This window comes from Chenopodium album, chromosome 15, assembly GCF_948465745.1.
Source record: "Chenopodium album chromosome 15, dcCheAlbu1.1, whole genome shotgun sequence".
Classification (NCBI taxonomy): Eukaryota; Viridiplantae; Streptophyta; class Magnoliopsida; order Caryophyllales; family Amaranthaceae; genus Chenopodium; species Chenopodium album.
The window spans coordinates 13,250,928-13,278,443 of NC_137848.1; the positions used below are offsets into that span (position 1 = coordinate 13,250,928).

General features: G+C 33.2%; 2 protein-coding genes across 2 annotated transcripts; both read left to right on the forward strand.

Annotated features, from left to right (window-relative positions):
* The first annotated feature begins 1,943 nt into the window (after positions 1-1,943).
* Positions 1,944-8,584, forward strand: LOC145582977 (pyruvate dehydrogenase (acetyl-transferring) kinase, mitochondrial-like). Its single transcript, XM_081640056.1, has 6 exons — positions 1,944-2,448; positions 4,841-5,099; positions 5,249-5,429; positions 6,283-6,427; positions 6,513-6,726; positions 8,344-8,584. Exons 1-6 carry the CDS (start codon positions 2,200-2,202, stop codon positions 8,400-8,402), a joined length of 1,107 nt encoding a protein of 368 aa, XP_081496182.1. The 5' UTR covers positions 1,944-2,199; the 3' UTR covers positions 8,403-8,584.
* A 1,731-nt stretch (positions 8,585-10,315) lies between these two features.
* On the forward strand, positions 10,316-18,510 carry LOC145581951 (putative plant SNARE 13). The gene is made up of 10 exons (XM_081638993.1): positions 10,316-10,795; positions 13,222-13,314; positions 13,837-13,930; positions 15,394-15,431; positions 15,614-15,711; positions 16,829-16,908; positions 16,982-17,038; positions 17,113-17,205; positions 17,538-17,612; positions 18,137-18,510. Exons 1-10 carry the CDS (start codon positions 10,719-10,721, stop codon positions 18,239-18,241), a joined length of 810 nt encoding a protein of 269 aa, XP_081495119.1. The 5' UTR covers positions 10,316-10,718; the 3' UTR covers positions 18,242-18,510.
* The last annotated feature ends 9,006 nt before the right edge of the window (positions 18,511-27,516 follow it).

The window sequence follows — 27,516 nt, forward strand, 5'->3', positions numbered from 1 at the left end:
GCTACTTGAAGTAGCAGTTTTCTGATATAAATCGCTACTGTTTATAGCTGAACCAACAAAAAAAAAAAAAAAAAAAAAAAACGGTTAATTTCTTTTAACTTACGTGGACGGTATAATGGGAATTAATAAAAGATTGGCCGTAATTTAGGAATTGGGTGTTTTGCTAGCATTATTTAGGGAAAGGACTCAATTGTTATACGATTAGTTTTTTTTTTTTTTTTTGGGTAAAGATAGCTGTAATAACACCGATATAACAGGGATTTGATCTCAAATTTTGAGTGTTATTCTAAAATTTTAACTAATTTTATTGACATTTATATAAGATCTGAGTAAATTACATACGGTGTGTTTTACAATTGATATTCCCAAAGTAAATGATAAAGAATAAGAAAAAAAAAAAAAAAAAAAAGATTAAGCGAATTTTCAGATTTTTATTTCCCCTAATTATATGTGAATGATCCTACACCTTACATCACAAATTTACAATTACTCAATCAGGCCAATCCTAAGTTGAAATTGGCTATTAAAGTAGCGTGATGCATATTCAATTACACATCATTACTCAATCATCACCATTATCATCATCATTAGTCGATAATCATTTAGGATTATTATAATGGGCAAGTTAACATTCGATTGTCGGCTTATGATTGGAGTTTATACTATCCCGCTATATCTCTGGCAAATGGTTATCCAAATTTGACTAATGTATTCTAGTATTTGCCTTATCTATGCTAATGTATAATCCTATAATCCAAGTATGCTGATGTATCCTTTACCTTATATGGAGTGTAATATTAGTGTACACTATGTGAATAGGGACAAACAAAAGAGTATAGAGGATTAAGTAGATGAGTAGATCTATATGCAAGAATTGGAAAAAGAGATATGAAGGGTTGACCTTAATGGATCCATGTAATCCTTCCGTCCACAAATAATCATTCTATATTTTCCGTTAAAATGTTTATGAAGTAAAAGTATAAAATTTTCTTACAACTCATGTGATGTAGACCCCTCCACTAACTATTTTTCTCTCGCACTCTCACCCAAACATATTAAATTCCTCCTTAATATGTATGTTGAAACCTAATAGGAAGGTTTTTTTGGTCATTTCACACGAAAAGGGGAGCTTAATTTTTTGAAATTAGGAAAAGAATAATCACGTGCTTAGTAATTGAAATAATATATTATGTGTCTATGTACAATAGTGGTGTTTTAAGTTTGTCACAATTCACAAGAATAATATAATACGAAATACAATTATAAATGGCTTATGTGATCTTAATTCCAATAGATGAGAAACAATAAAGCATTTGACATGAACAATAAAATCATATTGCCTGGGCATATCAAAACTTTAAATTACACAATTAAAAGCATTTTGAAACACTTGTTGAGAAATTGGATATTTTACAAAATATTTGAAATTCTATCATTGCTAAATGTTTTTTTAAACCTTTGGTAGAAGTATATTTGAAATTCTATCATTGCTAAATGTTTTTTTTAAACCTTTGGTAGAAGTTTTAAGTTAATAGTTTAACTTATACTTCCTCATAGGCTCATACCATAACTTTTGCCTATACAACAAATTTATCCACCGGAAAAAAACAAAAAAGTTTACATACAATTGTAACTATTTTGGCAACAATCAAAACCCTCCTTTATATCAAACCTACTCCTTTTAATATCAGATTAAACTTAAGTATGAAACACGTTTTCATTAAACATATCCAAAGTTTCAATTGCACAAGTCATCCTTTTATTTTTTCTCATCACAATCCAAGTCACAAATCACAATCACAAAAGGTGTATTACATATTATCCTTCATTAAAAAGAACCCTAGAATCTAATCCCTTGTATTTTTTCTTTTCATTAAAAATTATTACAAAAAACATACTCAAAGTAATAAACACCATAAATTTTGATCCCAAATCAAAAAAATGGCAATCATCCTGGTCCTATAACTCACCATCACCACACCTCTTGTGTTGTCACAATCACCAATTTTCTCTCTCCTAATCTCTTCATTCATACATTCTATCTATGTCACTTACACAATTATGTAACTTTATGTGTAGTTTTTCCCATGTTTTTGCCTCAAAATATTCACCCATTTTTCTGGGTAATTTTGGGTGATATCTAATTTAAATTCTTCTGTTTTCTAAAAAGTTAAACCCAAAATCCTAAAATTTGAAATTATGGCTGTGAAAAAAGTTGCAGAAAATTTCTCAAAGAGTTTGATTGATGAAGTTCATAAATGGGGTTCAATGAAACAAAATGGAGTAACATTAAGGTATATGATGGAATTTGGATCAAAACCTACTGAACGAAATTTGTTGATTTCTGCTCAGTTTCTTCATAAAGAGCTTCCCATTCGAATTGCGCGTAGAGCTATTGAACTTGAGTCTCTTCCTTATGGTTTATCTCTTAAACCTGCTGTTTTGAAGGTAATTTTTTTTTTTTTTGTCATTTTGGGGTTTTAATTGTGTTTTTATTGCTGTTTTTGGTGTGAATTTTGTTGGGTTTTTGCTATTTTATGAGAATTTTCATTTTATTGGTTGAAGTTCTGAATTTTCGGGTTTTTTTTTTTTTTTTTTAAATTCTGGTGGGGTTTTTTGTTGCTGGAAGTTATATATTGCATGTAATTTATTTAAGTGCTTGTAATTTTGATGATGATATTCTGTATTAAGCATTGAAATTCTGTATTTTTCTGGTGAATTTGCAAACTAAATTTAATGTTATTTTTGTTGGAATTGAACTTTCATTTTGCATGTAATTTTGCAGTTGAATTGGGTAAATATTTATCAGTAATGCAATAATGAGCTTGATGAAATGGTAAAAAGTTTGTGAAATTTGCAGGATATTTTTTTTAAAAGTACCCTTTCCTTTATTGGGTAATTTGATATTGCAAAATGCTGTTGATTTGATAGAGAATATTATCTATGATCCATAACAGTAAAGAGTATCTGAAGAATTGTTTATGAATGTGTATTATTTAGGTTTTTAATGCTATTTTAATAATCAAAGTTTGAACTTTTGGGAATAATTTTTCTGTGGTGTGTATCCTTTGGTTCATTCACTATCATGTGGTGTTTGCTCTCCTGTTCTTCACTGAGAGTAGTTAGGTGATGATATCATATTGTGTGCGTCATTTTCTGACCAAAATTTTTAAAAAAAACATGATTCTAAGTTTACTTTGGCAGACCATAAAATACTGATAAATTGCTAAACTTTTATCTCCTATTATATTATCTCTCTTAGGAAAATTTAAGGCTCCTGTTGTTGGCCCAAGTCACCCAACCTCTTCCATGGCCATGCCCTGGATTCATTGAATACATATTTCCTCCGTTCCACAAATTTACACATGTTTATTGTTATTCTTTCCAGAGACCAATACAAAACAATAAAGTTGGGCAATTGGGGTCCTCATGTGTAGGAAAGAGAAAATCACATATTGATAAAATAGATGTGTCCCAAGTGGTGGATCATTTGAGGTTAATGTCAAATATAAAACTTGCCATAAAGGGAATAAAGCTATATAGTGAGGAAGCTTATGGAACAGACTTATATGAAAAGAGAGAGGGATTTTGTGGAAAGGAGGAAGTGCATTATCATCTATGCAGTAGTAATTATTGCTTTTCAGTTGGATTGCACAGAAATTAAAAGGTGTGTTTATAGTGGAAAGATGAGAATATATACAAGATAGATGATGAATATGCGTGTAACTGATCTAACAATATACGTTGGTTACATGTCAATTAACACTTTAATGGCTTAGCGTCATTCATAATATGGGATTCTTTAGTGAATTCTGGCAACATAAATCCCAAACATAGCAAATATAATGACCTGTATTATATATGATAAGTATATGTTTATTGAATTTGAAAGATCCTACTACTTTTTCCATCAGAAGAATGGTTAAGTTTTTGAATTGGATTCCAAGGATACCATCATTTGATTCTGAGGATGCCATCATACCTTTCTAAGGATCCTGTAAACTTCCATGAAGGCTCTTCCCAAAGAATCTTTTCATTCTTACCTTGTTTGCTTGACTTTCTTTGACCTTGGCACTTGTAAGTATTGTAACCTACTGTCCTGTCATAAGGCTGATCTTTATCTTGAGTTGTAATCCAAATATAAGCTTTTATTCTGTTTGAGACTACTGTCAATCAAATTTATACATGAAATTAATAGTATCAGATTAAATTGAGTGATTCTGCAAAGAGTGTGTTGAGTACTTGAGGGATCTATTGTCCAGACTCTTTCATCAGGCCTGAGAATACAAGAACTAGGCTCCAGCAAACTAAGAAAGTTATTGCAAATTACGAAATACGTTAGCTGTGACTTAGATGACAGTCTTCAGTGGGATGAGGGGAAGTATACCTTGAGAAATTTCTACTTTTATTGATAAGTAATATGTCTTTAAAATATTTGTTCTTATACTTCTCACCACTAGAAGAGTTTACTGTTATAAGCTTCCTCAATGGATAATGTATTAGAATAGCTAGCAACAGTGCTGTAACAAAAACATATCTGCTTCGTGTTATACTGTTGTGTGCAAGTTTTGTCAACTCATTTTGGAAGTTAGAGTTATTATGATTTTTTCCCATGGGATCACTTGTAAACGTGTTATGAATTACCCTGGGGTTTGCCAAAATCATCAGCATTTAATATCATCGTATAATGTTATGAGTCCATTTAGTCATGCTGAGGTCTTTGAGTGTGAGGTTGAATTATGCGAACTGAAGAGCAGAGGTGGTTGTTTCTTTTGTAAAATTAACAAAGGAGTTATCATTATTGCTATATTAATAATTATAAACTCTTTTTCCTTCTTAGGTGCACGATTGGTATTTGGATTCTTTTCGTGATCTCAGATCATTCCCTTCAATCAAAGATAACCGTGATGAATTAGATTTCACCCAAATGATTAAAATGATTAAAGTCAGACATAATAATGTTGTCCCAATGATGGCCATGGGTGTCCAACAACTGAAGAAAGGCATGGATCCCAAGATTGTATATGAAGACTTGGTCGAAATACACCAGTTCCTTGATCGCTTCTACATGTCCAGAATAGGGATTCGTATGCTCATAGGTTGTTCCTGTTACTTTATCCTTCTTTTCACTTTTTATTCATATTTTGCTGTCTACACTAATTCAATAGCTTTGGTTCATTCTATTCCCCCCTTGCTATTACTGATAACACCAATTAATAGTGCTAATTTTTTTTTTGGCTAAATTCAGGGCAGCATGTGGCTTTGCACGATCCAAATCCTCAACCTGACCGTATAGGGTATATACATACAAAAATGTCTCCCGTAGAGGTTGCCAGAAATGCTAGTGAAGATGCTCGTGCAATTTGCATGCGCCATTATGGCAGTGCACCTGAAATTGATATCTATGGCGATCCCAACTTTACATTTCCGTAAGCTGTTCTGTATACATATATATATATATATATTTCTCTGCTGTAATTATTATAATCTCTTCCGAAGGTACTTAAAACTAATAGTTATGCAGCACATGAAACCTTGTGCTCTAAGAATAGTCTAGGTTGTACAAGATGTGTGTTTGAGAAAGAGGATAAGAGAGATACACACAACACAGTAATATGATGCATTGCAAAACAATAGCCAGCAAAGCTTATAATTGAAGTCGTTTGTTCCCAGGGACACCCTAAAGTCCAGATCAAATGCTTATATTAGTTAATATTATTGATTATGCATATTGAGATGCTCATCTACAAAGATGAAAGGCCTTGCCGAAAATATCTCTGATTTGAACTCTATGATGTTGTCTTTGAGGTGTCTTGGGCAACTTGATAAGCTATTTTGAATAAATTGTTTTCCCTTTGTTCTATGCTTGTCAACCACTTTATAAATTGGTAATCTTCATTCTAAGTGGTAATATATCCTAGGGATTGATCAAGATGGATTATACATAATGTGGAGTCGTGGACCATGGTCTTGGTTAGTGGGGCCTGTTTCTGTTTCAGTAGTTTTGCATCTCATTTTGTCTTTCCCAAAAACGTCTGCATGGTTTCTATAAATGCATGAATAATGATGTGGTAGTGCATTTGTTGCAATCTTGACTTATTTTTATTTGAATCCATATGTTTTGTCAACTAAATCATTGGTAAAGGAGGCTATGCAAGGAATTTTTAGATGCTGGCTGATAATTATTTATCTGAATGATCTTTTGTATTCTCTATTGGATTTTGAACCTGTAGTCCTGTGAATGGAGTTATATAATGATGCACATTTCTTTATTGATGCCAGGTATGTACCTTCACATTTACATCTTATGGTTTTTGAGTTGGTAAAAAATTCCTTGCGTGCTGTTCAAGAGCGATTTATGGACTCAGACAGTGTGCCTCCTATTCGTATCATAGTAGCTGATGGAATAGAGGATGTCACGATTAAGGCATGTTGATGCTTTTGAAGACTTTTGCTTTTGTTACAATCTTCATACCTCAGTGTGTGTCTTGACTTCCGTGATGCCATTGTAGGTTTCTGATGAAGGAGGTGGAATTCCAAGAAGTGGTCTCCCTAAGATTTTTACATACCTTTACAGTACTGCTGAGAACCCGTTGGATGAGCATACAGATCTTGGAACTGGTGATAATGTGACTATGGCTGGATATGGATACGGGCTTCCTATAAGTCGATTGTATGCTCGTTATTTTGGAGGAGACCTGCAAATTATTTCCATGGAAGGATATGGTAAGTCTTCTTATCTCATAATTTCTTCCCCTGTCTGGCTGTCTCCCATGTATTGTTATGCAGCTTATGCTCTTAATATCTAGCTTAGACTGGTTTTCCATCTAGCATTACTAGATTAGTCTTTACTCTTTAGCCTCTGTTATACCTATGCACTATCAAACTATGTAGTAGTTTGTTCTCATTTGGGAATTGAGAAAAGGTTATGAGGTTTAATCTGCTACAGAGAATATTAGACAATATTGTCTTGTAATAAATAAAAGATACAAGTCAAATGCATAGTTCATGTTTTCAGTTCCTATATTGAATTAATCAAGTAGATTAGTAGATGAAATAATTAAGTTGATAGGTCAAGTCCAAATTTTTAAATCCAGAACTGTAAAGAACAGAGGAGCTTTAAGTTTGATTTATAGAACTACAACTACTAGGCCAATAGCATCCATCTGATGTTGGGCTAGCAATAGCTCGCAGCTTGCTTGTGGCAATGTTTCTGTTTTGTACACACCTTCCCCAATTTTGTTTACTGCAAGCATGTGAACATCCAACAATTTGATGATCCGTCGTCCCTCTGACCGCCTGACCGGAGTCACCAGACTGACCCTTCCTTGGTAAGATCCCAGCCTTTTGTCGCTAGAATGGCGCCAATGAAAACAGTTTTAAGTCACAAGTATAACCCATTCTATATGTGGACTTTGGCAATAATAATGAGTCTCAGCTTTTCCCATTGACTTTCCATAGCCTAATCTGGTCAAAAATTGGGAGAATTTCAACACATTTAGAAGCTGGATATTTACGTTACTAGTGGAGTATTGGTAATTGTTGGTGCTGCCATTTGCCAAATCGTCCTTTTCTGATGTATTGAATTCTTACCCTAATCCTTGTCATTGCGTCCACATCCCTCTCCTTCATACTTATGCAGACAACTATCTTCGATCACCAATGATTGTGTTCAGGTCTATCTTCTCAAGCTATCAACTTTTAACATAATATAATTTCCATGCTCCATTTTTTTTGAGGATAATCTGTGCAGCTTGTAACTGTTGAGCACTCTTGGAGATTTGTTTTTAGCTATTGTTGTAAATTTTAATCAATCACAGAAAAGATGCGACACTCTGGGTGCATTGTGGGAAAAAGCTGAACCCCATGAATCTTGATTCGCAGGAGCTGCATTGTGAAGCAGATTGAAGAAAGCTTCTGCACAAAGAAGGAAGTTGTTGAGAACTCCTGAAATATGGCCCCTTGGAGACCCTTTAACGAACCAATTATCACAAAAGCCATGGAAACTCTATTGCCTGCACCACCTGATTCACCCTACCAACCATAAACCATCATTAGCAATTTAGCATCACTTTCTCTAAGAAAATTCTCACTCTTTACAAACTTTCCTCATGCTTGTTAGATGATCAATAAATGATCAAATGGGCTTTGATTACTAGTTTACATATGTGTTGTTGGGCAATGTTATGATAATTTTTGCAGCATTCAGATTATGGTGTATTATGTAATGCTTTTTTCAGTGAGTATTGTGGTTTCTGATAGTAATTATTAGGTGGTTTATATTTGCTGTTGCAGGCACCATAAGATTCTGACAAATCAGATGTTCTTATTACATTGTTGCAGGTACAGATGCCTATCTACACTTGTCTCGATTGGGTGGATCTCAAGAACCTCTACCGTAGCCTGTAGTAGCGCAGCTGATGAGCTGTTGACATTCAATATATTTAGACTTCCAATGGTTTACTTGATTAGATGGTTTTCATGAGAAAAGAGCATGTATTGTTCAGATTTATATGATAAACTGGTATTGTCATCCTTGTAATCTTATTTTTAGCAATGGAAATCCTCCCTTTGGGTTCCTTTACTCCTGTTCGCAAACTACCCTCTGCCCCGCCCCCCTCCCCCAACACAGAAGGATTTTTGTGGCATACCAGGGCCAGTTATCCGCCCCCCCCCCCCCCCAAAAAAAAAAAAAAAAAAAAAAAAAGTGAAAAAGCAATGGTTAAGATGTACGATTCTTACAGGGTAATGGTGTTGGCATGTGTAAGCTACATACAGCTTCTTGTTGACCCAGTGTCGTTGCTGGTTGGTGATGCAATGGAGATAACAGTGTCTAAATTCTAAATCAAATCCATGCCTCCATCCTCTTAGAGCGTGTTTGGTTTGATGTTTTAAAGTATTTGAAACGGAATTACTTAAACGTGACAATTACCTATGGTTTGGTATGAGGGGTAGATAATACACTTCATTCTCTGAGGGTAACGGCCTGTTCTGTTTTATTGAACTGCTTAGAGCTGAACTGAACTGAATATTTTATGAGAGAAGGAAATTAGGAACTGAACTGAACTGATTAGGGCTGAATTGAACTCAACTGAATTGAAAATTAGCTGAAAAGAACAGACTCTAAGAAGTAACAAATTAACCATTACCATTCCTTTATTACCCTTTTAAACCCTATGGGTCTATGGTAACAAAACTGTGGCCCTCTTTAATTTTCAAGTTGATACAAGAAATTTATAATTGACCATTCCTTGTTTGGGTTTTGAAGGGAATTGATTGGGAATAAAATTGTAAATTTACAATTATACCTTTACTAATGTTATATTCTTAAGCTTTTATTAATGGTAAAATAGTCTTTTCCTCTTTATTCCCAATTCCCATCTCTATTACTTGCCCCCTTGTAATAAAATGGGATAGAGCAATTTTTTTTTCCATTCACAATCCCACCCACAATTTCCCTTCCCACAAAACAAACAAAGCAATATATACTCCAACCTCTTCAATTCCCATTCCCAAGCAGCCAAGCCCCAATTCCCACATACCAAACACCTCCTAGTTTAATAGAAGACACATGCTTAAACTTTGCTAATCTACTCTATTCACAAATTCCCTTACCTTTTATGAATGGTGGGATTAGAGATGGCAAGGGTAGGGTCCGAATAGGGTATATATGGATTGAAAAATCTGGGTACGAGTCCGGATATTACTAGATCCTACCCAGACCCTATCCATTGTCATCCCCACTCACACTATTCATATAAGAGGAAAAAAATTAATATTTGTAAAATTGTAATCGCTGATATAAACGATAAATTGAGAATTTTGTAAAATGGGGCATAATTGAGGAATTTTGATGTTTTGGGGCATTTTTTCATGGAAATTGCTCGATATTTTTCTTACCTTAAAAATATATATATATATATATATATATATATATATATATATATATATATATATATATATATATATATATATATATACACAACATAGTCTAAATCACTACAATAGAATTTATTTCTTTTTTCATCACCGATCTAGAAAATTAACACTTTTATGTTTCATTACCGATCTAGAAAATTAAAGGTAATAAAAATGACATCTATACGTTTGCACACCAAATATATGTACTGTAACAAAATCCATTCCCTTTTTTTTTTTTTTTTTTTTTGTGAAGGAAACAAAATCCATTTGTTAAAATTAGAAAAATTCATAAATAAAAAAACAAAGAAAGTACAGTAAAATGAGTAAATAAATGAGTAATAAAATATTGAGACAAAACGTCTAGAACACAGCCTGTAAACATTCATACGATACTCTTTCTAATTCTATTACACCAAACGAAACCAAACCAACGATTCATTCTCTCTCCAACTTTCCCTCGCCATAACACATTCAATCATTTCTCCCACTACTCTCAATTTTTGTCTCCTCAAGAACCCTAATTTTTCTCTCCTTTTTTCTTCAATTTTTTCTCACTCTTTTGAATTTTGATTCTCTTTTGTAGTTTGTAAGTTTTAATTTAGGGTTCCAATTTTAGTAATTTCTTCAGATCAAAAGCTCTTCACTCGATTTGAATTTTTCATACAATCACACTGTTTCGTTTGTTTGTTGGATTTTGTGATTTGTGGCTAATTATGTACGTTAGTTAGGGTTAAGCATTATTAAGAGTTTGGATTTGGAGTGGTGATTTTGCCGGATTTTTTTGAATTCCGGCGAAAATGGCGACTGATTTACCGATGAATCCTCAGATGGAGCAGATCCATGGAGAAATTCGCGACAATTTTCGAGCTCTTGCGTAAGCTCCTTTCTCTTACTTTTTTTGTGTTAATGTCACTAGGTTAGTGATGATTAGTTCAATTTAGGGTTAGTTTTAAGTATTTTTGTTTCGATTTTAATCTTGTTTATTTGTTAAAGAGAAATGTGATGTGCAAATTGCTAATTTTGGAGTAGTTTACGTTATTCTTTGATTATTGTGATGGAATTTCGCTATGATGTGAATAATTGTCATTGTTGACAAAATGATGGTAACTTTTTGGCCCGTAACTTAAAGGATTGGCAATGTGGATGAATTGCCTTGTGTTATCCGGGTACGGTTTCAGCTAAGGTTAGCTACTGCCTATGGTCCAGTGAAATCGTAGATCCATACTGCACTTGCATGTGACTAGCATTTGACAGTTAATACTGAACATTAGCCCATTTTTGGTTGGGCACATTGTGGGATTCGTTGTGAGCCATCTGTTTGTTATAGTGCAAGGACTGAGAACTAAAGTGATTTCAAACGGATTATATATGGTTTCCATTCCTGTTGTTCCACTTATGTCTCTTCAACAGAGAAATGTGGGTTCCTAGTGAACTGACGGCGGAAATATTGGGCTTTTTTTGCTGTGGTAATCAAGAGATGTCAGGATTTCATGTTGTACTTTTGAAGGATTCGGGCTTTCATGGTGCTAATTGAGGGATATCAGGCTTTCTTGGTATGCTATCTGAGAGATGCAGGGCATTTGTCCTGTGCTAAATGAGGGATTTTGGTGTTAATTCTGTGCTATCTGAGGGATATCAGGTTTTCGTGCTGTGCTATTTGAGGGATATTGGGCTTTCAAGCTGAGGGATTTCGGGCATTCATGTTGTGCTAATTGAGGATGTTGGAAATTTATGCTGTGCTATATGAGGATTGAAGGGTTTTTGTACTGTGGTATTTCAGGGTTTGTGGTCTGATTTTTATTCTGTCAGTAGAATGTCATTTCTGTTGTTAACAGGGAAAAAGTGAAATTAAAGCTGAAATTCCTTAAGGAGGGATCATTTGTTGTTTTCATTTGCCTTTTATTATCTTAAATTCTTTCACTATATCATTTAATAACAGCCTTTTTCAAGCCAGTGTGTGATCACCTCTGTGTTGCTATTTTCAAATATCTTTTCATGGGATCTGAATAGCATTTTTCCACCCACCTTTATAGTAGGCTATATAGCTTAGCTTGGACAACTGTTTTGGTGCCTCGTTTTCTTCATCCTCTTATTCTGATCTAATATCTTCCCAAAGACCTTTTCCTCTTGGCATGTGCTGCTGTGGTTGGAAAATTAAGCTTATGTGGCCTGGCACCTGGGTAGGAAATCCAGTTTCAGTAAGTTTTGGTTTGAAACATTCCTGTATGGATGTGGTCTGAAGTAGTTCAGTATCAATTTGGTTAGCGGGTTCTAAATCTTATGTTGAGGTAGAATTTCATACATCCCTCAACCTATTTAAAAAAATGTATTTTTGTACGGCTATGGTAAGCTGTGCCATGTGTTTTGGTTTAAAACATTCCTGTATCGATGTGGTCTGAAGTAGTTCGGTATTGATTTGGTTAGCGGGTTCTAAATCCTATGTTGAGGTAGAATTTCATACATACCTCAACCTATTCAAAAAAATGTATTTTTGTACGGCTATGGTAAGCTGTGCCATGTGTTTTCAGTTCTAATGCTGAGAAAGGAGAATATCTTCAGCTGATTAAATTGTTGGAATTTTTGAGTGCTGAAAACAGGTAGTTTACTAGTTTATGAGTTTAGAATGTCAATGTTACAAGTGTGGGCAATCTGGGCATCTGATAAGTTGTTATGTGGTGAAATACTTAGGGAATATTATGGACTGGGCATCTAGGATGTTATATTATTGAAAGTTGTTGAAACTCCTTATTAAATAAACTTCTACACTGTTGTAGCACCAATGATATTACCCTGCTCTAAATTTTGTGCATGCATGTGGCTATGTGCAAAATCCTGCTCTGTTGTAATTTTTGTGGAAATTCATTTAGATTTTGGCTAGAGTTATATTACTTTACTCTATTGCCAGAAATAGACAACTTCTTGGCACAAGGTGAAGAATCCGTTAAAATTAGGGAATTTGAGATGAAGCAGAAGTGTTAAAAGATTACAGAGGAGCATCGTTAGGATTTGGATTGGAGATTGGGATGTCAAGCTCAAGCATTCTTGGAGGTCAAAATTTCAATGGATTTGATAACTTGTCAATTTTAGTAGCAATTGTCGAGAAGAGTTTTCTTTAATTTATTTTGGTAATGTTGTGGTGGTGGTTTTGTTTTTTTTTTTTTTTTTCTTTTTTTTTTTTTTTGGGGGGGTGAGGGGGGGGGGGTGGTAGGGGTTGCATCTTGCATGCGATTGTCACGTATATAAGTCTTTCACCCCTTTTTTGATCTTGTGTTTGCATGTGCTCTTGTGCTTTCTTTGTAGCAATGGTTTCCAGAAATTGGACAAGGTCAAAGACCCAAATCGACAAAGCAAGCAGCTGGAAGAACTTACAGGGAAGATGAGGGAGTGTAAAAGGTACATTAAGTGTTGTTTTTACTTCCCATAATGCAACTTCTTTGAATCTTGAGCATAACTTATAATTCTAATACTGTGGTTTGGTGGTACTGAAAAGTGGAGTATGACTCTTACAGTCTTACCTTATGTAATATGGCCATGGAAACTCTCTGAACAGAAAAACACCCATATGTTGTGATGTTTATATTTTTTGTGACCTTGCTTTTGGTGAGAAAAGAGGTGTGTGTGTGTGTGGGGGGGGGGGGGGTGATCTGATCTGCTACATTGTGTCGGGTAACCTTTCTCTCTTTTTTGTCACTTTTATTATAGTTTCTTTTGTCTAGTTTTTGCTTGGTTTCAGGTAGTTATATTTCATCTACTTCATAATTTTTGTTCATGTAATGTCTTTTTTATTTTTTAAGTGCCATCTTGTTTTTTTTTTTCTTTCTTTCTTCTTCCCCTCCCTTTCTACTGTGATTAAGTAGTGATTGAGTATCATTGAGTGTTGATTTTTATTTATTCCTACTTCCTCTTGCTCTTTAGATTAATTAAGGAGTTTGATCGAGAAATTAAAGACGAGGAGGCCAAAAATGCGCCTGAAGTCAACAAGCAACTCAATGATGAGAAGCAGTCTATGGTTAGAAACCTTACTTTACTTTTAGAGGATTCTTTGTCCAAACAATAATTTCATAAATTACTTTTTTTGTGTGTGCTTGTCATAAAGATTAATTTTTCTATGGCAAGAACATAAATATAGTTACACATTGTAATTACAGAACTTCTAGGAGCATTGCTAGTGTTGCAATGTAACTCAATAATATCAGCTATCACCTTATTCCTCAAAATACTTGGCAATAGGTAAAAGTTTCTAGTATTAAAATCCAGTTTAATAACAAACCTCATATCAGCTATCACCTTATTCCTCAAAATTATCCAAATGCCCTCAAATGGGTGGTGAAAATGTGGAATGCTAGTAGAAGTTTTAAACAAATGAACCATTTTTAAAAGGTTGCTGAGATCAAGAGTTTATAGATTCATTGTGTAGTTGACTTGTATAATGGTTATTGGGATTAGGATGACATGTTTGAAGTATGTGGGCTATGCTACTTGGGAGCATTATCACTAATAGGAATTTGTGTAGGGTTCTTCTGTTCATTTAGTGTAAAAAAGAGTAAGAAAGCTCTATATCATTGAGCACTTTGGTGCAAGGGGGCTCTAATCAATCAAGTGGAGTGGGATAATCCAACCTTTAGTTCTGGTTTGTAATATTAACTGTCTAAAGGCTGAAATATTGAGAAGGTTTTAAAATTTCTCCTTTTGAAGATCCGCTTGTTTGAGTGTTGAAAACTATGCCTTGTCAAAGGTTATACACATTATTTTTAACGGTACATTGTTTCTTTTACTGAGAGTGGGCACTTAGATTTAGGTTTGTTGAGAGGTGGAAAGTTGTGAAGGTTTTATATTTTCTTTTATGTTATTTCCATTAGTGATTAACAATAACTCTAACCCATTTCTGGAGGACGTCAAGTGGAAAATTATAGTTGCTTGCAACAAACCTATTGCTTTCGCTTCACCTCTCGGTGTAGAAGGTTGCAAGACACTGGGTTTATCAAGTTTGCAGAACAGTAGAATTGCCAAAAAATTGTGTTAAAACATAATCCATGCCTAGTGGGTTGAGATAAATTTTATTGGTCACCAGGGCACTTAGTTGCTTATTGATAGGCAAGATGATGACTATAATAAACCTGCCAACTTTAAATGCTGCTCAAAATAAACATAGTGTTCTGTAATCTTGAAAGAGTTGATAACTTATTGTGTGGACTTGGCCGCATAATCTCTATTTATTGAGGGTAGTTGGAAAGCTCTCTGGCTCATTTGTAAGTCCAACATCTTGGGTACTGCCTCATCTTTGTAATTGCAACCTTAGTTTTTCATTGCTTATTCTTTTGAGTCCCTTGAAATTCAATATTGGAGAAAGAGATTTACTTCGGATTGTCAAGTACTTTAAATTGTCCTGATATTTCATTGCATTTAATGCTAGATTTGTAGGCTGCCTTTTTTTCTTTCACTTAACTTTTTTTTTTTTGAAAAACTTTGCAGATCAAAGAGCTAAATTCATTTGTGGGCTTAAGGAAGACGTAAGTTAACATCTTCAACTTTACTGTTTTTATTTTAATTTGTTATTTCTGTTGCTAATATATGGCAGGTTGATTTAGGATGCTTGGTTTATAATTATAGTAGTGGTAACTTGTGGACTTTTGTGATACTTGTTATATATGTACATCAAATGAACCTGTTTACCTGGCTGCTTATGCTGTAGGTATATGAGTAGCCTTGGCAATAAGAAGGTAGAATTGTTTGACATGGGAGCAGGAACCAGTGAACCAACAGCCGAAGAAAATATTCAGATGGCTTCATGTGAGATTCTTTAGCTTATATTTGCGTCTTGTACTCTAAAGGGGATTTTGGCTGATGTTTTGTCTTTTTTATTGATATTCTCCTCACTCCTATCTAAGAGTATGCTTCTTTGCTAATCCTTGTGATCTTTATTTCAACAATTATATTGTCATGACCTCTGTGTTGAGCTTTGTAGATTGAGTCAATTGTGGTATTTTTAGAATACAAAAGGGGCAAAAGAAAACCAGGGGTTCATGTCAATTGTGGGAATGTCAGCTTTGCATACCGCTTTCTGTAACTTATCAGGCTATATAATGAGTCATTCTCAGAGAAATACTTGTAATGTATTGATTAAAGTGATTGGGATCTTGTTGTATTATGTCTATACTTCACATTTACTGAAGTATCTATGTTGTTTGTACATTCAATAATTGAGTTTCAACTTTAAGGGAGTGAACATTGGTACACCTATATATGATATATTTATGGGATTGATATATGTGACTTTCAAGGTTTACTTTGTTGAACAGCATCTCCATCAAAGGGTGAGAGGTGTGCACATAATTTGATGTCTTGTGCAGTTTCTATAGCATGCTCTGTTTGTACATTCAATAATTGAGTTTCAACTTTAAGGGAGTGAACATTGGTACACCTATATATGATATATTTATTGGATTGATATATGTGACTTTCAAGGTTTACTTTGCTGAACAGCATCTCCATCAAAGGGTGAGAGGTGTGCACATAATTTGATGTCTTGTGCAGTTTCTATAGCATGCTCTTTTAAATGTGTATTAAACAAATTATTAGCCTTCAACCAAGGCTTAGTGTTTAAAAACAGTGTATTTTACATTTATATTTATCATTTGGTACCAATATCATAGCAGACTCTGCATAAGCTTGTTCTATTGGGTGATGTTTCCACCTCAATTTTATTTTTTCATAGCTAATTTGAATAGTTTGTCAATACAGTTAACAGTATTCCTCTTTTTTACAATATTTTCTATCGGAGCATTTAGCTTCCTTGCATTTTCTTAAAACCCTATGTTGGAATGAGAATAAATCAGGTGAAACAATACTGTGGATTGATTTGCATGTGTTTCTTGTATCTGATGTGTGATTTGTCCTTCCTATGCAGCAATGACAAATCAAGAGCTTATTAATGCTGGGAATAAGACTTTGGATGAGACTGATCAGGCCATTGAGCGCTCTAAACAGGTGAGAAGTTTACTGTGAACGGCTCTTGGCTTGCTTACTGTATTATCTTTCTAACTATAATTTGGTTGCCTAGGTAGTTGCACAAACTGTTGAGGTTGGAACTGAAACTGGAGCTAAACTAAAGGGTCAAGTAAGTATTCATAATTGATTGGTCCTATCTCAATCTTTTAGGTAGCAGAAAATAATGTAATTCTATTTGTGCAGACTGATCAAATGGGTCGTATTGTTAATGAGCTGGATACTATTCAATTTTCACTCAAGAAGGCATCTCAGTTGGTGAAGGAGATTGGTCGGCAGGTCTGGTTTTTTAAATTTTTTTTACGTTTGTGGCTTTGTGCTCAGATTGCTATACTTCCTTTGCTTCATTTTAGTTGCAACAAGGATTTTGGTACTATCCATATCCTATTATATCATATTGTGATTCATACGGAATAAAGTCACGTGGAATCTTGTAGGATTTGTCTTAATTTATACTTTATTAAAATCTACTTTTTATAATTTTTACCAAACCACCAACCAAAGATATTAATAGTTTAAATTTTGCAGCAAGCGTTTAAAGCAGAGGAAGTATTACTTTTATTATAAGCTCCATGTCATCTTGACTGATGTAAATACTTTCTGCGTTGTAGGTTGCCACCGACAAGTGTATCATGCTTTTTCTCTTTCTTATCGTCTGTGGTGTCATAGCCATTATTGTTGTGAAGGTATATCCCTTATTATCATTTCTATGTTATTGCGTAATTTGTCCGCTAGCCTGCTCTCTTATGCAGTTGATGATGTTGTTATCGTTCTCGTCTGGTATTATAGCCTTTTCCTGGAATTTGGCTCTGTTAATGAAAGGCTGATTAGACATGCTGGAGACAATTATGTATTCTATTAGTGTATCTTTAATTTTTTTTAACCTTTCTTTCCTGCACGGCTATACTTCACTTCCGATTAGCAGGTCCTATTTTACAAATCTTGTGCCTAAATTTGTGACACCAATTATTTGGCATTAGAAGCCTTCCTATCATATGGCCCAATAGATATTTAGGTGTTGGCATTCTGCTCTCCTGGTAGAATCTCATCTCATCTACTGTTCTGCCCATCATGTGGTTTCTTTTTCCTGATTGGCATGAATTAATCCCTCACCCCACCCCTCCTCCCTGCTATTGTTTGAATTGGGTTGTGCTCCGTTTTGCCTATTAATCTGTGCTGAAAATCTTGATCTTATTTGCTATGTCTGCAGATTATACACCCAAACAACAAAGATATTAGGGACATTCCAGGATTAGCACCTCCAGCCCCTGCAGCAAGAAGGCTCTTGAATGTGAAAGCTGAACATTTCGGATAAATTGCTGCAATTGGATTCTTCCACAGTTCAGTTTGGATTATTGGTTCCATTCCCCTATAGTTTGTGCATATCGAGTTTGTGTCATTTGTAAATCATGTTGAGGAGATTTTTGTTTATCCTTTTGGCAGTTGCATTCTTTCTCCAAAAACGACGGCTTTCAAGATCATTGTATCCACATTCAGGTTATTTTGCTGTCAATATTTTATCCTGTGTGTATTAGCGATGCACTCAACATTCAGAGGATGCAGTAAATGTGTGTTCATTCTTTATACATTGTGTTGATATGCTTTTTCTATCACATTTTTTATTTTCCAATATTGGAAACACTTGGTCAATTTGCATTTTGTTTTCGAATTTCTTTCACAGCCACTGCCCAAATAACAATGGAAGATAACTGTCAACTTGTACTCCGTTACAATTTCAGAGGAATTCATGTTATATATATATATATATATATATATAAAAATAAAAAAAAATAAAATAAAAAAAAACAAACCACAAAGGGGTATCATTAGATGAAAAATATTTGTTTGTACACTCGAATGCAAGGTGCACCCATAAGTATATTCTTGCTCCTTTTGATGATAATTGTCATTCAATCATCAACTGAATAAAAAATATCCTCGGATGTTCCTTATACCCGGAAGGATATTAAAATTTTCACTTAAAATAGCTTTATTGAATGTAAAAAACTTAGGTCAACGTCGACAAATGTGGGTGTGAAGAGTATCATTTAGAAATTATTAATGTAATTCGTGATTGTTGCATATGAACCATGTGAACAATGGTGTGTTGTGTGTAGAAGGAACGAACCAATGTTATTGACATTTTCAGCATCCTCATATCTAATTATCTACATCACATGTAATGCATGTCTACTATTGTCTATTGGGTAGCTGAGAAATATGCCTTTGACCTTTGTGAGTAGTTGACCTTGGTGATAGACTTGGCTTTCTAGTCGCCAACTCTCCATGACTCTTAGACCATCTTCAATGGTGAGACTTGAGAGAATTTTTTTAGAAGAGAAAGAGTATTTTTTGCAAAGGATACCAATAAGTTGATATCTAAAGTTAGCAACTCTAAAAGAAAGTTGCTAAGTTGATATTTAAAGTTAGCAACTCTAAAAGAAAGTTGCTAAGTTTAGATATTCAACTTTGAGTCTCATTTGACAAAAAGTGTAGGCCTTTTATCAATATTTTTTAAAAAAACTTACAATATGGATTTGATGGGCCACAAATTGAAAGTGACATTAGTATAATTTAGAAAGTCTCACCATTGGGAAATTAGATTTCACATGAGTTGCTAAATTGAAAAGTGGGTTGGGTCACTTGGGTATCACCATTGAAGATAAAAAACAGCTCATTTTATATTTCAATACTCAAAGTTGAGTCTCACCAATGGAGATGGTCTTATATATGGTCATGTGAATACTTCTTTCGTCTTTATTTATTTTTTTACGCTTTGATCATTTTTTTTTTCCATTAAAAAATTTGCAAATGTAAAGCTTAAAAAGAGACACTAGTAAACAACTAAATTCCAAAGTAAAAATATATTCTGTATGTTTTTTTTTTTTTTTTTTTTTTTTTTTTTTTTTTTTTTTTGGTGCTACAAAAATTGGATCTAGGTTTTCCAAACCAACCTTGAAGACTTCGACCAAAAATGTTCATTGGCATTCACGGCAATTAGTTTAGGAAAGGATTTGATTAGGGTTAGTCTTTTAGCCGAAAAAAAAAAAAAAAAAACAGTTGAGTTTAAACATTAAAAAAGAGTTGACTATGACGCACTTGGTAATGGTTGCCATTTTTTTGGAGGGGATTTAATTTAATTTGTGTTTTGAAAAGGAGTTGTGAAAAAAGTTTTAAAATTTGAGTAATAGATGTGTATTAAGTCAAAATTGATGATGCATGTGGGTCATTAAATAAGCTTATGCCTACCCAAGTGCCTCTCTTGAGTCATGAGCTCACGACAGATAACATTCTTAACAGTCCCAAGTTATCGATCATTTTTGCTGAATATATATATATATAGGCTTTATATGGTCCAATTCATTTATTGTATATTCTGATATATTTTTTCATTGCATATCCAACTCCTTTAGTGTTCATATTCTTAATAATAATAATATCCTAGGTACAAGTCTCATTTGTTGAGAGGTAATTAACTAAGGTAAGAGAAACCCTCCATTTCTAAGCTGTAATCAATAGCATTATTTTACTCCTTTTTTGCACAGATTCTAATACAATTTAATTTTAAGTAATATCATCATGATTGTTTAAAAAAAAAAAAAAAAAAAAAAAAAAAAGAGTAATATCATCTGTATAAGGAGGTTCGAACCCTCAACCTCTTATAAGAAAATATGTGTTTAACCATCTAAGCCAATCATCAACTATGTTATTAATATTGGGAAAAAAAATATATATATAAGTGCATACCACAAGTTTCAATTAATTAAAAAAATAAGATAATCAAAGATTAACTCGATTTTGGTTTGACAATGATAATTACAGTTTTGAAAAGTCTTTTTAAATTAAAAAAAAAAAAATCAATTATACGTCTACAACAGTAGCAACCCGGGGGGAACGCCCGAGCTACTCACTAGTTAGGGCATTAAAATCAGTGATTTTAAATCACTACTTTGTGAAGATAAATTACATAGCTATGTACTCTCTCCGTCCCTATTTTATTGCCTCATTTGACTTTTCATGGTCTCCAAAACGCGTGTTAAAATGTATATATTTCCATTTTCATATACATAAAATTTATTAAAGCTTAATATTAATGAAATATAATGAGACGAATCTAACAAAATCTCACATGGCTATATAATCTCTTATTGATCAATGAATGTTTTTGAAATTTGATCTATTTATTTACAATGGGGCAAAAAAGAAGGATAGAGAGAGTACCAATATTATGACTCAATACTTGAAGTAGCTACCCAATGTACCGATTTTGGTCTAAACCTTTGATGCAAACCAATCTACAAAGATGGTAATTGTGTAACCAAATTCTAATGCAAGTTATTAGAGAACTAATTAAGTTGTTAAACATCTCCAATATTAAAAGGGAAAAAAAAAAAAAAAAAAAAAAAAAAAAAAAAAAAAAACTACTTTACTTATGGACAAAAATAGTAGTTGGACATATATGCCATGCAGAAGATTGCACCAATATATAAATAAGAAATACAAAAGTATTCTAACTATAATTTATTTCTCTCTTTTGAAATTATATTGACATCATAAGACAAGGCCATATCACATTAAGATCTCTTAATCAGTATTCACAACTACTGTTCTTTCTAATCTTAAGCAACAACCTAACGATCGACTAAATAATTCACTTGATTAACACCATTATTAGATAAGGATGAGACAATGGTGGTCCAACTGATAATTAATTGCTATGATCTTATGCTATAACCAACCATAAACATTACATGCATTGAATGTTCTTTTGTTACCAAAATTTAAACAAGGGATTTTATATATGTTTTGATGAGCTGGTTAGGGAGTCGGTATACCTTTATCAGATCAAGTTTAAGTTCGTAGTTATAGTTGTTGAGAGAGCTTCTCCCATGTGGGATTACAATACAGTTTAAATTTGAAAAGTTGGAATCAAAAATCTAATAGATTTTGAATGTATAGATTAAAAAAAATGTCAGAATTTGACTTTATATTTTCGTTAACATGTCATAATCACGTGTTTAATACGGGATTTTAACTTAACTAGATGCTTAAATTAGAGCCCCATGTCGCATGTTTGCTATTATCATAACTTGGTTAGTCTTTGATTAGCCAAATAATTTTTGTGTACATGAAGGCGCCGAAATTTTGTTGTCCATATTATCCTATAATAATTAGTCTCTCCAACAGCACAAATGTATTTGCTTTAAGTCTCAGGAAATTTCAATATCTTGTTCTTTATTACAATAACTAAAGTCCAAATTGGAACGTTCAACGTTTGTCTGTATCACTTGACAATCGCAACAAATGGGTAAGGCAGTCTTCATCTTAAAATTGGTACCACTCCAAATTTGATAAAAGTTGTAATTAATGCTCATACCCTTTATCCAAGGGCACGTCAAGTACTTAAGCTAAGTTTGGTTACTATCTCCTTGAATAGTTATTATACTTCATATATGCATGTGAGATTGATCGATGTCATCATTTAATTTATTAAAACTTTTTCTTAAATCATGGAGGGATATGCTGATTAACCTCTCCCTTCTCGAGTTTTCAAACTTACTGCGTTTAGATTCATATTATGTACCTTTAAGATGTATACTATCTCCTCAACCATTTATTTATATCTTCACTAAATCGTTTGTGTATTATATATGACCTTAAATTAATCTTCAATATATATGTTATTTTATACTTTGTATATTCTGCCATTTCATTATTAAATAATTTAATAGAAATTAGTTATCAAATTTTAACACGAAAATTGCAAGGGAAATTCTTTACAAGAAGGAAGGCAAGCATTATATTAAAGATTACTAGCTATAGAGAATCAACTTAATTTCACACTCATTTAGCTATAATATTTTTTAATAAAAAATAGTTGAACGAGAAAGTTAAGCACGTTTGTTGAAGCATATTCTTCTTGTATAATAAATGTGAGTGTTACGCATTGATAAAATTATAAATAGTTAAAACACTTTATAATAACGCTAAGAGGATACTCTTCGCACATAATTTTGGGATGAAAGTCTGAAACCTCCTTAAACTTGTAAATTGGAATGTCTCTCTTGATCCACGCTCATATTTCAATAATTCTTGTGTAAGACGGGTGTACATTAATTTTATTTTAAGACAAACAATTTGAGGGTAGCTTTAACTATTTTTATAGTAACTTTAAACCGTTAAAAGGTCAACTTTAATTTTAATTTGTTGTTGGTTTGAATTTTATTTTAATGTGTATTTTCTTATAGATTCATAATTACATACTATAAAAGCTAATATGATTAATCTAATACATTATAAGTTTTTTGTAAGATAAAATTTATTATTAGAATAAGGAAAAATTGTGAGAAACCACCTTTTATAGGACCTTTTTTGTGAAAAAACACCTTATAAAAAAATTCTCGTGAAAGCACACCTAAAACCACTTTTTTTTTTTTTTTTTTTTTTTTTTTTTATGAAAAATAACACCTTACCCCGATTTTCGGTGCTTGACTTGGTTTACAGGCATTGACCCTCACGTGAGAGTCATGTGCTTGGCCTCTCCTTCCTCAAAACCGTAACCGCCTAACCTACCCCAGCCGCCGACACCACTACCTAGCCACCACTAGAACCACATCTCAACCTCCGACGCCGACATCACCACTCATCAACCATCAACACCACTACCTAGCCGTCACTAAAACCACCTCTCAACCTCCGACGCCGCAACACCACTTAAATCACTCAAAACCCACTCGGAAAAAAAAAACTTTTTTCTTTCTTTCCCCATTTTCCCTTTCAATTAGACTTTCTCACTCCTCTATTCTTCCTAGCAACCCTCAAATTTCGTCAATTGAAGGGAAAAACTCCATTGTTTTGCTCGAATTAGGGCAAAGAACAACATCAATTTATCTAATTTTGAGGTAGGTAAGTTGTTAAAGTTAATAAATTGATTCGTTGTTGTTAATTTCGTTGGATTTTTGGTTTACCTTAGATCTAGGGTTTTTAATTGGGAAAAAGGGGAAAATTGCTACCTACCCCCTTCTCTCCTCTTATTGGTTTTTGGGGGTCAATACCCTTTTTTCTAGTGGATTTGGGTGGGAAGTGGGTGGTTTTAGTGGCGGCAAGGTGGTGGTGAATGGCGGTTGGGGTTGTCTATGCTTGATTTCACTAGTAGAAAAAGACAAATGGGCACCGAGTTAGGGGCACCGGTTTTTATAAACCGGTGGCAAAAAAATTAGGCGGGTTTAGGATTTTAGTATTGCCACCGGTTCATACCGAACCGTTGCCAAAAATGTGAATTGGCACCGGTTTGAACCGGTGGGGTTTTTTTTAAAAAAAACCGCCCTTTTCCCCCTTCTTTCTTCTCTTTCCCCTTTCTTTTTTTCATTTTCGAAGCTATCTCTAGCTACTGTTTCATTATTGTTCCCTACTCTTTCCATAACCCTCCTTCACCGCCCACTACACTAGAATCCGGCAACGGCCACCTAGAAGCAGCTTTCCCCATCTTTCTTCTCTTTCCCTGTGTAATTGAAGCAGCTTCTCCATTGTCAGGGCCATTTTCGAAGGAGTCCATGCTTCCCCCTCCACTACTGTCGCCCACTGCTCCGGAATCCAGCAACGACCCCTCCAACGGCCAACTCGAAGATCTCCACCGTAGCCACCCCCTTCTTTGTCATGGAAACCGAAATAGCCGCCTCTCCAACGGTCTAGTGGCTTGGCTCCAACCACATTCTCCATTAAAGATCTCCAAGCATGCCACTTTTTACCTCCTTAAGTTAGGGTTAGTTCATTTTCAACTACTTACCTCTTCCATTGATACATTTGGGCAATTGAGCAAAATAGAGTTAGGGTTTTAATTAATTTGTGTCTTTATTTGCTATCAAGGGCGTGTTCGGCGCTAGCTTTTAAGTAGCTTTTAGGTAGCTTTTAGTGGTTTGACTTGGTCAAACCACTACTTAACAAAAAATGTGAGTGTTTGGTAAGGTAGTGGTTAGGGTAGCTTTTGGTGGTGGAGGTAGCTTTTGTGAAAAGTTAGAAAAATTAGCTTTTGAAATTAGAGGTAGCTTTTGAGGTAGCTGTTGAAAATTTAATCTATAGTTTTAAAAATAAAATATTGATTTTTATATGTAACAGCTAGTCAACCGCTACTTTACCGAACACTCATTTCTAATTATTTATCTTCACAACTAACAGCTTGTTGACAGCTAACACCTACCTACACAGCTAACAGCTGCCTCCACAGCTACAGCTACCTTCACAGCTATATTTTGCCGAACACGCCCCAAGTATTTTAATTAATTTGTATTATTTCAATTAAGTTTTTCCACTATTAATTCTTAATTTTATTAGTCCATGTTTTGTGTTTAGAAATTTTTTTGTGTTAATTAATCTCTCTCTCTCTCTCTTTTTTTTTTTTTTTTTTTTTTTTTTTGAGAACCTTGTTTTAATTAATCTTCATTTTATTCAATAAACTAATTATTAGTAACATTGTTTGTTTATTGAATTGATTATTTAAAATATAATGTAGTGGAATAATTTTGATATTTTTGATGAATCAAGTAATTTACAATAAAAATAATTGAATATGTAGTATATGCATGAATTAATTGATAAGTTTGTGAGTTTTGGTAGTCTAATTAGCAATATGTTTCTACATTATTTGAATTTATATGCTTTTATTTTCGGTTTCTCTTGATGAATAATGTGTTATAATTTAGCAATGTATGTAGGTGCTAAATTAATTACTAACTTTTGTTGTATTTTTTATTTTTATAGATTCATATGTGAAGCACAAGTTTAGCTTGAAGCTAAGACTACATATATATTTAGCTCAAGTGGGAAGTTCAGAAGTGTACATTCATTGTACTTGCTATATTGGTATGAATTATAAACTTTACTAAGCCATATTTGGGCAAAGTAGAAGTCATATAGGCCATATATTTAGGCCATTTAGGATAAAAAGCATCTTAAAACTTAAAAAAAATGCTCTTTTGTTGTGGTTTCAAGCCTTAGACACCTAAGACTAGGTAATATTGACATGTTATGAGAAAGAAATAGTTTATTTGATAAGAAATATAGAAAATGGGCAAAGTAAAAGTCATATAGGCCTTATTTGGGCCATTTCGGGTAACATGCGTCCTAAACTTAATAAAATGTTGTTTTGATGTGATTTCAAGCCTTAGAGACCTAAAACTAGGTAACATTGACATGTTATGAGAAAGAAATAGATTATTTGATAAGAAATGTAGAAAATGGGCTAAATAGAAGTCATATAGGCCATATTTGGGCCATTTTTGATAAAAATGCGCCTTAAAACTTAATAAAATGCTCTGTTGATGTGATTTCAATCCTTAGACACCTAAGACTAGGTAATATTGACATGTTATGAGAAATAAATAATTTGATAAGAAATGTAGATAATGGGCTAAATAGAAGTCATATAGGCCATATTTGGGCCATTTTTTGATAAAATGCGTCTTAAAACTTAGTAAAATGCTCTTTTAATGTGATTTCAATCCTTAGACACCTAAGAGGCTAAGACTAGGTAATATTGACATGTTATGAGAAAAAAAAATAGTTCATTTGATAAGAAATGTAGAAAACGGGCAAAGTAGAAGTCATATAGGCCATATTTGGGCCATTTTTGATAAAAATGCGTCTTAAAAATTAGTAAAATGCTCTTTTGATGCAATTTTAAGCTTAGACACCTAAGACTAGGTAATATAGAAATGTTATGAGAAACAAATAGAAAATACATAATGTTTAACCTAATTAATTAATTCTAACATAATTTTTATGTATTTCAAGTTTTGCAAGGTACAAAAGGATGGTCCGTTGACAAGCAAGGAACTTAATGAAGTTCGAAACATGTTGGCGTCTTTTATCAAACATCTTTAACTTGTAAATGTCACTTCTATTTGAATTTATGTTTTGTTAACTTTTTAACTACATTATTCATTAATTAATTACTCCCTCTGTCCCAATTTAGTTACAACATTTTGACTGGACACAGTTGCCGATGCACATTTTTGATCGTTAATATCTTATATTATATACTTTTATAAGCTATTAAAAGTTTACATTAAGAAACTATACATTAAAATAGACCCAACAACATATTACATGATTACATTGGCTTTCATATAATAGCTAAAAAAGATGGTCAAAGTGAGATGTGTGAATAGTGCAAAAAGTCAAAACGTTGGGAGTAATTTGGGACGGAGGGAGTAGTATTGTTTATATATATATCTGACACTTTTTATTTATTGTATTGCATTTGGGAATATTTATATCTATATATGTATTGTTGTTCTTATTTCAATTTAGAAATTAATCTTATTATAATTATTATTAATTATAATTATAATAATTATATTATTATTGATAATTCTTAATGATAATTATAATAATAATTATAATTATTATTGATAAGTATAATAATAATTATAATTATTTTTGTTAATATCAATTATAATGGCTAAAAAACAAGTTATTATTGCAGAAAAAGCAGGGTTTTTTTATTATTATTGCAGGAAAAACATGAAAAAAAAATTACATGAAATGGCACCGGTTAACCGGTGCCAATAAGTATTAATACCAAAAAAAAAA

Bases quoted from the DNA above. Each gene is read 5' to 3' on its own strand.
- LOC145582977 (XM_081640056.1), top strand. From the start codon at position 2,200: ATGGCTGTGAAAAAAGTTGCAGAAAATTTCTCAAAGAGTTTGATTGAT. The intron at 6,428-6,512 runs GCATGTTGATGC...ATGCCATTGTAG, and splicing joins TAGAGGATGTCACGATTAAG to GTTTCTGATGAAGGAGGTGG. The intron at 6,727-8,343 runs GTAAGTCTTCTT...ACATTGTTGCAG, and splicing joins TATTTCCATGGAAGGATATG to GTACAGATGCCTATCTACAC.
- LOC145581951 (XM_081638993.1), top strand. From the start codon at position 10,719: ATGGCGACTGATTTACCGATGAATCCTCAGATGGAGCAGATCCATGGA. The intron at 13,315-13,836 runs GTACATTAAGTG...CTTGCTCTTTAG, and splicing joins AAGATGAGGGAGTGTAAAAG to ATTAATTAAGGAGTTTGATC. The intron at 17,206-17,537 runs GTCTGGTTTTTT...TCTGCGTTGTAG, and splicing joins TGAAGGAGATTGGTCGGCAG to GTTGCCACCGACAAGTGTAT.